This window comes from Eschrichtius robustus, chromosome 1 (genome assembly GCF_028021215.1).
Source record: "Eschrichtius robustus isolate mEscRob2 chromosome 1, mEscRob2.pri, whole genome shotgun sequence".
Lineage (NCBI taxonomy): Eukaryota > Metazoa > Chordata > Mammalia > Artiodactyla > Eschrichtiidae > Eschrichtius > Eschrichtius robustus.
This window is the reverse complement of record NC_090824.1, coordinates 67,267,081-67,280,936: the sequence shown is the minus strand read 5'-3', so window position 1 is coordinate 67,280,936 and position 13,856 is coordinate 67,267,081. Positions and strand designations below refer to the sequence as shown.

General features: G+C 34.6%; 1 protein-coding gene across 4 annotated transcripts in view; it reads right to left on the bottom strand.

Annotated features, from left to right (window-relative positions):
- Positions 1 to 13,856, bottom strand: part of HECTD1 (HECT domain E3 ubiquitin protein ligase 1) — a 91,071-nt gene that overhangs the window by 19,870 nt on the left and 57,345 nt on the right. For 2 of the 4 annotated variants that reach the window (XM_068546443.1, XM_068546451.1), the window contains exons 19-26: positions 11,577 to 11,682; positions 9,424 to 9,558; positions 8,725 to 8,864; positions 8,106 to 8,429; positions 6,971 to 7,137; positions 6,705 to 6,881; positions 2,854 to 3,690; positions 1,942 to 2,163 (exon numbers count right to left, since the gene is read on the bottom strand). In XM_068546443.1, the coding sequence (XP_068402544.1) occupies positions 1,942 to 2,163; positions 2,854 to 3,690; positions 6,705 to 6,881; positions 6,971 to 7,137; positions 8,106 to 8,429; positions 8,725 to 8,864; positions 9,424 to 9,558; positions 11,577 to 11,682 (2,108 nt within the window). The remainder of the gene's footprint in view (positions 1 to 1,941; positions 2,164 to 2,853; positions 3,691 to 6,704; positions 6,882 to 6,970; positions 7,138 to 8,105; positions 8,430 to 8,724; positions 8,865 to 9,423; positions 9,559 to 11,576; positions 11,683 to 13,856) is intronic. The other 2 variants (XM_068546460.1, XM_068546470.1) reach the window with 2 other exon arrangements.

Genomic DNA, 13,856 nt, shown 5'->3' with positions numbered 1-13,856 from the left:
TTAGAACTAAAGCTTAAAGTTAACATATTAACAGGGAGAAGCAGAAAGCCTCCATGAGAAAAACCAAAGTAGAAAAGTTTATTCAGTGAATATACAATACTTTGGTGTAACAATCATCATCATTTTGCTATATACATATTTAATAGCTAAAGTAGAAAGAGAGAAATGTAATGCTTTTCCTAAAACCATAGAACATCAGATGCAATTCTTGGCTTTAGAAACTCATTGAACAATATGAAAATATTTCACAATGTACTGAGTGAAAAGAGCTGTCTGCAAAGGATAGAATCCCTTTTTGTTTAAAAAAACAAAAACCGAAAGTATATATCAAATGATATGTATTAAATTAAATTATTAAATTAAATTAAATGATATGTATTAAATGATATGTATTAAAAGTTTTACTTTTCTAGTAAGATAAAATAAAGTGATCAGAAACATATTTTAATTGAATCAGATGGTTTTATCACTGACTACATACCATGGAAGCTATAATAATGTAACTATAAAACCCCCTAAGCAAAAATTAATTCATCTGAAAAAAATTCAAATGTTACCTAAATAAAGAATAATTGCCAAAAGACTTTGGTAATAGTTGTGATATTGTGATTTACAATAAAATAAATTTGGTCTTTGCCTCTGTTCTAGGCACTGAGTTCCTAAAACTCTTGGAATTTCCTAAGAGATAAGAGCAATAGAGGTGTCCTTTGTTATTCATAACCAGAGTTGTTTTAATGAGACTTTTAAAAAGCCCTTAGGTAATCTAAGGAAGGAGCTGGTCGTTAGTGGAACCAACCACAAGTAGAGGGTTGGAACTTTCATCCCACCCCTTAGACCTCTGAGGAGAGGAGCTGGAGATTGAGTCACCAATGGCCAATAATTTAGTTAATGGTGCCTAAATCATGAAGCCTCCAAAAAAATCCCAAAAGGCTGGGGTTCAGAAAGCTTCCAGGTTGGTGGACATGAACACACTGACAGGCCAGGAGGGTCCCTAAACTCCATGGGGACAGAAGTTCCTGTGCTTGGGACCCTTCCAGACTTCACCCTATGCATCTCTTCCACCTGGCTGTTCTGAGTTATACATTTTTTTGTTTGTTTTTTTGGCCGAACCACGCGGCTTGTGGGATCTTCATTCCCCGACCAGGGATCGAACCCCGGGCCTCAGCAGTGGAAGCACGGAGTCCTAACCACTGGACCGCCAGGGAATTCCCTATATATCCTTTTTATAATAAACCAGTAACCCAGTAAATAAAATGTTTTCCTGAGTCCTGTGAGCCACTCTAGCAAATTAATCCAACCCAAGGATGGGATCATGGAAACTTCCAATTTATAGCCAGCCAGTCAGAAGCACAGATGACAACCTGGACTTGTGATTAGTGTTGTGGAACTAAGACTTTAACCTGTGGGATCTGATACTATCTCCAGGTAGGTAGGTAGTGTCAGAATTGAGTTAAATTTTAAGACATTGAGCTGATGTGGGAAAACTTCACACACATCTGGTGCTAACGACATGCCAGAAGTGAAGCATTCTATGAGTAGAGTATTAAAAGTACAGGAGACACACAGGAGTGTTTTTCCTCTTACATTACAACGTACAGGAACTATCAATTTACAAAGCTTATTAATCTATCACACTTCTTTCTTCTCTGATAAAGGTATCAAATATCTCTGTTATTATGGTTCTTCTAATAAAACTTTACTAGTGACAAAAGGCAAAAAAAAAGGATGACACACAAAAAGTTCCTAGACGACTATTTACAATCAGATAATTTCTTAACAGTCCTGCATATCACTGTGAGTTTTTTCATCATATATGAAGCTGCCATATTTGTAAGAAGAGAGAATTATCCTTTTCTAATCAAAGGTTAAAAATAACCAAGGAGAAAAATGTAATAAAAGCGTCGCTATACAAATATCTAAATATTGTAAACTATAACTTACCATATAAGGAATATTCTGCTTCCTGACCTGTGTCACTCTCACTGGAGGTTGATGTGAGGCTGGTGGTCAAAGTATTACTTAATGACTGACCAACTGATAAAGCTGTTGTTGCTGTAGCTACATTGCTGCTGCTAGTGACACTGGATGTTGACATAGTCACTGTTGATGTAGTACCAGGTGTGGTCAAATTAGGGAAACTCTGAGCACCCATAAGAGGAGAAGCTAAAGATAAAAATGAAGCGAATTAGTACAAAAAGGGAGGATTATATAAACCTTAGAAAAACTACGTTGTATATTTAGGAAGAAGAATGAGGTCATGAAACACCAATTATTAAAAGGCTGAAAAGCAACAACTTTGGGAACCCAACTGAAATCCAACTAAAAATTCTTATTTTTATAGCATTATTATTTTTCAAAATGTTAAGCCTAGCTTTTTAAATAAGTGAAACAGGCAATGAAATAACTCCCAATGTCATTTTCCAAGGGAATTACTTTGACCCATTGGTAGCTTTAATTAGAATTAAAAACTTTCAGAAGCTAATATCAATTCAGGACCTAAGTAAAAGCTATGCCAGTATTACGCTCTGGTTTCAATTGACTTTGATGATATTTAATAGTCATCTATTTCCTCTTGCAACTGTACTTAACAATTTATCACAGAGGAGTGAAAAACAGAAGTGTGTTATTATTTAGAATAAGAGGTTCTTTATCACACCTGATCAGAATTCTTAAAATATCACAACTCTATAGAACTTAACCTCATATTCCTGAAGTGCTAAATTTGACACAGTTGTATCTAACATGGTTAATGATCTAGTTAAAGACTGAAGCCAGAATCCACTTGAACAGATCCTACTTTGCATCCCTCAGAGTGGAAAAAGCATTGGGTTCCATAAGGAAAAGCTCACTTACTTGCTGTGCTCATCACATTCCTCCCCAAAGTATTAGTGTTGTTATCACTGCTGCTTCGGCTTAGATTCATGTTGTTCGTGGCATTAGTCCGTGCTATGTTTGCCACTCTCCTTACAAAACTCTCCAAGCTAGATGTTTCTCTTGAGGACAGGTTAGGAACACTTGCACTAGAGCTCATAGGGGCCCCAGCAGCTAACAAAGAACTCACTGACAGTCTGTTACTTGCTGAAGAGCTAAGGGGCCGTTGTGAAGCTGCTTCTTTATTAGTTAACTCAGATACTGAACTAACATCAGGAGAACTAACACTAACAATTCCCATGGATATTGCACTAGACTCCCCAGGAGCACGAACAGAACTATCAGGGCCTAACTTTCTTTCAGCATTTTCACTTCCCATTTCCGTTGTTAAGGTGCTGGTACTTGCACTGGAAGATGACCCTACTTCTGTTTGAGGGACGTTTTCAGCAGATGAAAGAACAACAATTGGTTCATGGACATCAGCTCCTGAAACTATACTGTGTTCCATTACAATTTCTGATCTCCGTTCCGTTTTGGTCGAACCCAAGCTGATGTCGCTGCTACTGGCCACGCTACACACAGAACTGCTGCTTCCTTTTCTACTTGAGGAGCCTGCAGCAGCAGATGTCTTGTCTGGACAGTTGTTTTTCACCAAGCTGCTCCATGATTGCGTTGTGCCTGAAACAGTGGATGAAACAGGTTTGGGTGATGCCACTGTATCAGGGTCGTACCCTGGTGCAAGCTTGAGGTCAAATTTTCCTTCTGCGCCCATACGGTAAGAGTTTGAGCCACCAGCATCCCAGGTGACATCAATCCAGCCTGGAAAGGGACAGGAGTTTGTAAGACCCAGCAGAAAGCAGATAGGAGCGTGTCAGACAGTAGCTCCACAATATGGGATCAGCTTTTCATCAGTGCTGCACTTCTCTGAATTTCTAGTCATCTAAGGTCTGCTAACTAAAATTAAATCCTTCCTTCTACTTCTCTTATTTCTGAACTGTTTTTTCTGGTGATACTTAATGTAAGGGTCATGTTTACATCTATTGGGGTATCTTTTAAGGGGAAGAACTGTTAAAAATTGTAAAAAGACTGATAAAAATGGTAAAATATTGCAACTTCAGCAAGTATAGATGAAATCTAAGTAAAAGCTTTTTCAGTTGCTAAATATGATTATGTGGTCAAATGTTATTTATAGAAAAAAGTGCTGGCTTAACCATTAATTTCTAAGTTTGGGCTAAATCCTATAATTGACAGACAAAATATTCATATATCACTGTAGAAATTCTAGGTCACTATAGTTCAAATAACACTAAGTTAGCATTTCGGTTGTGTTCTCAAAGTTCAGTGGTTATTTGGTTCTCTTATGATTAAGTTTAATAAATTTGAATAAGCGCAGAAAATTCTAAAACCAAAATTTTAAAAGTATGCTAGGCTCTTTTATTAGATAGAACCTATATGATAAAGCTAATAACGTGAAGAGAACTAATGAGCATAACAATATTAAATCTATGTTTACTTATGCTTGGAAAATGATACTTATTCTTTTTTAAAAATGGTAATTAACTTCCAAAAACAAAACAAATTGCCTATTAGAAAGAAAATTAATAGAAATTTTACAATCTTATTTTAGTGCTATAAGCTAACTACTTCAGAGGAAGAAAAAACACATAAAAATATTTATTTTTGTAAAGTGCTAAGTCTTTATAAAGTTTAAATAAAAGTACTTTACCCATACACACACATACTCCCATGCATGTGCACACGCACGCACACACATGCCAAGTTCATATATGTTTACGATGAGGCTCAGAGGGGTTTAAGTAACACTGAATTACCTGTGGGCATTATCTGCATACAAGTTGTTTGAGAGGAAACTGACTGCCCCAAATCTACATAATCTAGTTTAGATGACAATTCAATTGCCTCAATTTATTCTGCATGCTGAAATAACCTCTGAAGAACCAACATTTAACTATCTCTTCTGCAACATGGAAAAGCGTGAGAAAAGGAAAAGTTCAAAAACATATCCCAATCCAAATAAAAATTACATTTGTATTGTATTAACTGGTCCCAAAATATACTGATAACTTATTGCATAGTACTTATCAAAATCTGTAACTGTAAATTTATCTGTTTTACCCAGAAAGCATGGGGTCATACTTTTTTGTTGACCATTGTGTATCTGAAGTCTAACAAAGTACCTTTACATAGTAGGCACTCATATTTGTGGAATAAATTAAAAAATGGATATTCCTACCAACACAAAGATTCTTTAGAAAGGAAAGAGATTTAATTGATATAGCATAGAAAAATAACTCAAAAATGTAAACCATTCATATTATGCTTGAGAATGTGTTTGAACTGATCACTCAGAAAGGGTACATACACACTATCCATAAAGTGTAAAGATAACAAAACTCTGAACTCCTCGTATACTCAAAAGATAAAAAGATAGAATTAGTAATAACTAGCCATTATTAGAAATGGTTAGCTTAAGTATTTGAAAGCTAAGAACCCTCTATGGCATAAGGGTTTTAAGGTATGACTTCGCTACATTTGTCAAATCAGTAAAATAAGCCTTTCTTACATGCTAAATTCTGAAATTAAAATTCCAGTTGCTTCACTTGACTCCCGCCCAAGAAAAATACACTGTATTCACATATCTCTAACCAGCTCACACACTTAAAAGTCAAATAATTTAGGGGGAATAGACTGTTAACTAAGTATCATTAAGATGCCTAAAAACAAGAACATTGGAAATTTCTGAGTTGAATGGGACTATTATTATTCAGCTATTATTTTTTTTTATGAATTTTGGCAGCTATGTACATGCTCACTTACTATAAACCTGCTATCATGACAGTGATCTGCAATTAGTGTATGACTATACAGAAATGCATTTAGCAATGTAATTTAAGGAACAGAATCTTAAGCGTAATAAAACCAAAAATAGTTTAAGTAAATAAATGCCTTTATCACATAGTTAAGATATCAAATGTTAGTCATTCTCCTAAGCATTGTCACTTTTATTATGTCTCTTTCAATATTTGGTGTAAGTTGAGAATATGAACATTTTACTCTTCTTTTTTTTTTTAATGCTAGGCAAAATTCATAAGAACCCACTACTGGTTAGGCAAATTACCCACTAATAAGTGAGTCTTTTAAGTTATAAGAAAAAAACCTAGCCACTATAGTTGCTTCTGGGAGTTAACAGCAATTTAAGTGGGTATGGACTTCCTTAAAATCTACAGAATCAAAAGTTAAAAATGAACTTGATTTTAAACGATAACCCTTACCCCAAAGAAAAACTGGTAGACTGAGAAACACTGTGAAATATCTTATAATTAACTAATAAATGAAAAGGCTACAATTTTTGTTCTATGCTTTACTGAAAAATATTTAACTATAAATGTTAATGCTTTTTCTTCTATGTGACTCATAATTGAACAAAAAATTCTGCCCTGATTCTTGTCAAGCCAACAAGATAAAGAAAAGCATAAGAAATTAAGATAAAAATCAATGGAAACTTACGAATAATAAACTAAAAAAAACACAAAAACAGCAGAAAATGTGTCTTTAGGGTATTCACCTTATACTAGCTTATTAATGACTTCAAAATATTAGCAATAAGTTTTGAGTCAAAACCTCAGAATTAAAAATTTTTCCTATTTCTAAATAAATGATTTTTCCCACTTTTAACATAAAACCAATAAATCAGTTCTACTTAGTCCTGGAACATTTATTCAATTTATAAATTACCCCAAAGTAACAAAAGAAAAACATTTTGTTATTTAAATACTCGATTTCTACACTACAAATGCTAAGCACCTACTCACCATTATGCAGTTCTCCTGTGACGGTGCCTTCTCCCTGTGGGCTGCCATCCTGATCCCGCCATTTCCAATCAAGGCCTCTGATCACACGAGCCCCTGGAACCATGTACTTCAGTACCTGGGAGCGTACTAGACGTCTCTGTCTTCTAAGGTTAGCTTCTGCTTCCTTAGCTGCTTTTCCTATAAGGCAGAAATTAGAGAAATGTAAACAAAGCCACTTTTTATAAATATAATTGTTTTAGTAAGTTAGAAAAACCTACTCTCTTTACCTAGCTGATCTTCACATACTCCATTTACAGTCCCATAAAGTTCAAATCCAGATAGTGAGAGATAATGGGTTTGGCCACTTGCATTCTTCCCCATCTGTTTAATTCTCACATGTCGCCACCCTTGTTTCTCATCCTTCGGTGGATCAAGAGGCCAGGTGGCTGTTGACCTGTGAATGTGTTAGGGAAAATATTATGTAATGTTTTAAACATATGAAAAAGATGTTTCAGGTGGTGAAGATTTTGTTACATAATAGAAAACTATATGAAAAGTAAAAACTAACTTTCACGTTCAGTCAACAGTTTGTTACACAAGAATCAAGAAATCAAAGGAGAAAAATAGCAGTAAGGAAAATAAATTAAAAATGAAATGTGTAAATGCATATTATTAATTTGACTCATAACACTTAATGACTTATGAATAATAAAATCCAAAGAAATAAGATAAGAAATTTTATGAATAACAATGTTTTTATGATGAAAAACATTTTTAAATTTTTGCAAAATTTTAAATGATATACTAAAATATCAACTTTAAAGCTTGAAAATATTACCTATTAATCCTAATGTTAAGAAGCTCCTTCCATACTACATCACATACAGAAAAGTAATTTAACTCTATACTCTACTCCTCAAAATGTGCCACAATGTACAATTAAACTTTATTACAGCTAAATTTTTTAGAAATATAATGCTGACTTTTTGTCCTTAAAAAATATATATATGATCAATATATAAAATTTAGGAAAACAGATACATAAAATAAGAAAAATCAATAGTCACTGTTAATTTGTCAAACATTCACATATACTATGTGAATAAATGGAGAGTTTAGTAAAAGTTAACTCCATTTTTTTTTGGTTTTTATCAGTGTGCTATATATATACATACATACAGCTATATATCAACTTCTTTTTAAATAAGTAAGCTCAGCTTCTAATGTTTAAAGCATTTGATGGTTTCGATAAAGTCAGTATTTCAAAGTTTTAATACCTAAATTACAGAATCAAGTGATATTTTTAGAAAGAAAATCTTGTTTCAGTATCTTACAAAAAAGAGAGCTCTAGGAGGATACAGTTATAAAAATAAACAAAGCTCTTTACTGAGTTTTCCAATTTACAAAGACTCCTCAACTAACCCTGGTTCATTGAGACTGCAGTCATCAACATGCGTATACAAAGAAGTCCAGTTCTGTCCATCTTTGGATACCTGGAAAACCCAATTTCTCAGTGCAGACCTTCCATAACCACGAGCATGACGAAGTGTATATGCTGATGGTACCACCCAGAGACCCAGATCTATGGCAAACCAGGCATTCTTATCATCATTGCTATGACAATTTAAAGCTGAATTGTCACGACTTAGTATGTCTTCTAAGCGGCCATAAGGTAGATTTCTTCCTTCTGATGATGTTACTACTACAAGTCCATAAGCAGCTGGATTAACCCATTCATATGCAGTTCTACACAAAAACAAAGAAAATACTCTTAAGCAGTGTTAACAGTTAACACTATTAAAATAACTGCATTTGCTCAGACTAGCTTTTTTCCATATAAAATTATATTAATAAGAAAACTTCTACATTTAACAATTTAGGTATTTTTTTCTTCATAAAAAGTAATTTGGATGGTCTTAAATTTAACCTAAAAGACGAAATTCCTAAAACTGCAGGATACTCAGAGTGGTTAATTTTATTCTGCTACCTAGAATTCTTTTTCCAGGTGAATGTTTTCAACCTACATTAAATAATGACTTACTTGGCATTTGTCCCAATCCAGTAAATGATTCCATTTTCATCAAAATCATGCTGGTGCCGAAATATAAAATTTTGGCCTTCTCTTAATTTTCGAACAAAAACAAATGAAGATCGGTCAAAATCATACCACTGCTTTGCTACCTAACCAAAGAAAATATGGAAGACACCTTAATTATGATATTTTGAAATGCACTGCCCATTTGGTTCCCATCCCTTTAATGTGAATTATTTTATAATCAATATTCATTTAAGAATATTTGAAAAAGAAAAAAAACCCAGAAAATTCCATAATCATAGCACCCCACTATTAATAGCAGAGAGTATTTCTTTAGTCTATTATTTCAATAGATAGAATAAAACAAAGTCTTGATCAAACTTTACAAAAACATTTTTCTCTTATCAGTCTGTATATATTATGATAGCTATATAATATTCAAATTAATGGAAGTAATTACCAACTCGATATTCCTTTATTGATTAGCATTAAGGTTTTGTTCACTATCTGAGTATTACAAATAACTATAATAGACATCTTTATGAAGAAACCATTTAGAGTGTATAAAGATTATTTTCTAAAATGGAATTACTAGGTTAAACTCTATTACTGTAACTCTGGAAAAATACTTCCCAAACCACTTTTCTAAAGGCCTAAACCACAGCAAAGAATGCTTATTTCACCATGCTCTTGCCAGAAACTCACCATTTTTAAGAGATACTGTTCTAGAGATTCAACTGTAGCTAAGGGTTCCATCTTCAACATCCTGCCGGTCCTGTCTATCAATGCAGTTTCACCAGGTGCACGTTCCAACCGAAATCTTAATCTTCTTGTAAGTATCTACACAGAAATGGTCAAAATGCTTCAGAAAATATTCTGCTTTTTTCTTAGAAGTTTGAAAATGAAAAATGTTACATAACACAGCAATTGAGATTTATAAAGTATAACCATAAAGGAAGGATCAATGTCTGTTTTCTATTAAATGTCTTTTTTTAAAAGAGGTCCACTGAATAATATTTTCAAGAAAGAAACAAAGTTTACTTAGAATTTCTAAACAACTTCAAACACACATGGTTTAAATAAATTATAAAACACTTAACAGAAATATTACAACCCCTAACTGATAACTTGCAATTTTCCAAGTAAGTTATAAAAAGTAGCTAATTAACTTATGCTTTTAAAGCTAGAATATATTAAATAATCTATGGCTAATAAACTTAAAAAAATACAAGACAGCTTCCAATCCGATATGCTTTAGTAAATAAAACAAGTATGTGCTTCATTTCTGTATAAATCTTAACTAATTCCTATAGACACATAATTAAATATTTACATGTACATTTGGAAAGCATTTCAGACTGCAAAATTACCAGGGGGCACATTCCCAGCCTTCCTATCTTTGTATCTTGCACAGTCTCCTAAAATGAGATACATATAATAAAAATGTTGGTGCTCCTAGGACTGTAAAAGTATAAGCAGGGCAATTTCCAGTCTTTGAGACCTATTTCTACCTCATTCATCTATCAAGGATAAAACCTTTAAAAGGATAGACCAAAAAATCCCCTTGTTCCTCTATATTATTCTGTCTGAAGTAAAGCACAAAGTAGACCTCTACATCTTGTTTAATATATACATCATGTCAGATATACTAATCATACTGTAACTCTATGAACAAGCTTTCTAGTCTGGGAGTCTAGTTGGCTTTGGTAACACTACTGGGTTCTTGGAGGTATGGTAAGTTTTTTGCCTTGAGTAGGCACTGTTATTGCAAATAGTTTTAGTCACTTATTAAAGGCCATATTTAAAAGACACTATTTGATACAGTGGAATGCAGGATAGATCAAATAAAGGCAAGATTCAAGACCAAAGAACATGCTAGAAAATACTGAAGTAACCTACAGAAGATGTGATAAAGATCTGGTTTGGAATATTAGCAGTAAGAATTATTTGTTTTGTCTGTTAATATCTGGATACTCGCTGCTAACAAAAGAATAATTTAATGAATTGATAAGAATGTCAACCAAGTGACATTCAGGAAGAAAACAGGTTTTTTATAAAACCATGTGATAATGACAGATTTCAAAAATCAATAGAAATAGCTAAGGAAGGCCATCTGGTTCTAAACAGTGACATACAGAAAGCAAGAAAAAAAACTGTGCCTAAAATATTTTCACATTTTCTCATATGTTGAGATACACACAGAGACGAAGGGACTTAACTCATAATTCTAGAACAGAAGGACTCTCTTTTCCGCTTTCCCACTGATAAAGTGTCTTTCGCCAAATATGACCTACCAAATATGATTTAAAACCTAAAATAGGGCTTCCCTGGTGGTGCAGTGTTTGAGAGTCTGCCTGCCGGTGCAGGGGACACAGGTTCGAGCCCTGGTCTGGGAAGATCCCACATGCCACGGAGCGACTAGGCCCGTGAGCCACAATTACTGAGCCTGCGCGTCTGGAGCCTGTGCTCCACAACAAGAGAGGCCGCGATAGTGAGAGGCCCGCGCACCGTGATGAAGAGTGGCCCCCGCTCGCCGCAACTAGAGAAAGCCCTCGCACAGAAACGAAGACCCAACACAGCCATAAATAAATTAATTAATTAAAAAAAAAAAAAAAAAAGAGGTGTGGAATTTAAAAAAAAAAAAAAAAAAACCTAAAATAAACATTAAAATACCAGTACATTCAAGAGTCATTAAAAAGAACAATCAAATGTCATTAAAGGTTAAAGTCTTTAATGATTAAGCACAATCGTTCTTTAATAAAATATAAGTTTTTTGTTTTTGTTTTTTTAAAGAAAACTATCAAAGCCTGCTCCTAAATGCATTCAGCAATAATAGCAACTGCATTTTCCATGGTTACCTGCAGGTTATAAGTGGATCCTGGTGTATCATACAGATGGAGAGGTAGACGTTCAATAGATTCTAGTACGGCTATTAACTTTCGGATTAATGCAACAGCTGGTCGACTAGGAAAAAAAATAATTGTTAAGAGCTTTTATATAAGTTCATGCTAAAGTTCATAAAGAAACTGTAATAACCAACCTCAAATAGACCCCCTACTTTCTTTATTAATGCAAATTTTGTATTAGACTACATATGAGTAAGCAAAAATAATCTTATAACTCAATTTCTTCACTTAATATTTCATTTTTCTTATGAAATGTTCATCAACTGCAAAGTAATGTGTAATTTAACATGTAATTTATTTTTTAAAGTTTAAACAATTTTATTATATAATATTTGATACATATAAAAGAATATATAAAGCAGCAGAGTTTTGAAAATGACAGTACTGTTGGCAAGGCAACACTGCTATAATATTTCTGGAAAACAACATGACAATTTACATCAAAAACCTTTAAAACATCATCAATAACTCAGGAATACAATTTAAAGGAATTTATGTAAAAAGATGTTTCCACCAAGACACTTACATTTTAGTATTAGTAATAATTTGCAAATAGCCAATATGTTTAATAGACTGTTTCAATAAATTATTATACATCCATATAATGTAATATGCACTCATTTAAAATGGTATTTAAAATTAATGGAATTAATTGAATTTCGTTTATTATTTTAAAAATTCAATCACATTCAAAAGTAATAAAATAGTAAAATGCACCTTCATCAACTCATGACCCAGCTTCAACAATTACCTACAAATAGCCAATTGATTTCTATCTATATCCCCACCCATTTCTCTCCTTCCTATATATTTCAAAGAAAATGCCAGGGGAATTCCCTGGTGGCGCAGTGGTTAAGAATCTGCCTGCCAACGCAGGGGACACGGGTTCAAGTCCTGGTCCGGGAAGATCCCACATGCTGCAGAGCAACTAAGCCTATGCTCCACATTTACTGAGCCTGTGCTCTAGAGCCCACGAGCCACAACTACTGAAGCCCACGCACCTAGAGCCCATGCTCCACAACAAGAGAAGCCACTGCAATGAGAAGCCCGTGCACCACAACGAAGAGTAGCCCCCACTCACTGCAACCACAGAAAGCCCACGGGCAGCAACAAAGACCCAACACAGCCAAAAATATAAATAAATAAATAAATAAATTTATAAAAAATTAAAAAAAAAAAAAAGAAAATGCCAAATAACATATCATTTCACCCAGAAATACTCTGGGTATGTACCCCTACAAAAGAATTCTTAAAAAATAAAATCATATCATTGCCACACCTAAAAGGTAATGAACAATTACTACTTAATATCAACAAATATTTAATCAGTGTTCAAATTTCCAGTTGTATCTTAAAGATTATCTAATTTAAAATAAGTGGTCAGGGCTTCCCTGGTGGCGCAGTGGTTAAGAATCTGCCTGCCAATGCAGGGGACACGGGTTCGAGCCCTGGTCCGGGAAGATCCCACATGCTGCGGAGCAACTAAGCCCGTGTGCCACAACTACTGAGCCTGCGCTCTAGAGCCCGCGAGCCAAAACTACTGAGCCCGCGTGCCACAATTACTGAAGCCCGCACACCTAGACCCCGTGCTTCGCAACAAAGAGAAGCCACCACAATGGGAAGCCCGTGCACCGCAACGAAGAGTAGCCCCCGCTCGCCGCAACTGGAGAAAGCCCGCGCGCAGCACTGAAGACCCAACGCAGCCAAAAATAAAATAAATAAATTAAAAAAATAAATAAAAAATAAATAAATAATATAAAATAAGTGGTCAGTTGCGTTCACAGCAGACATGTAATCTTCCTTTTATTCCATTAGATTAAAGAATACTTTAGGGCTTCCCTGGTGGCGCAGTGGTTGAGAATCTGCCTGCCAATGCAGGGGACACGGGTTCGTGCCCTGGTCTGGGAAGATCCCACATGCCGCGGAGCAACTAGGCCCGTGAGCCACAACTACTGAGCCTGCGCGTCTGGAGCCTGTGCTCCGCAACAAGAGAGGCCGCGATAGTGAGAGGCCCGCGCACCGCGATGAAGAGTGGCCCCCGCTTGCCGCAACTAGAGAAAGCCCTCGCACAGAAACGAAGACCCAACACAGCCAAAATTAAATAAATAAATTAATTAAAAAAAAAAAAAACTTTAAAAATCTTTCCTTTTTTATCTATTTATAATATAAGTTACTTTTGTACTGAATAAAAAAGTTCCTACTTTGTTTATAAACACTATACTAGGCTCTATT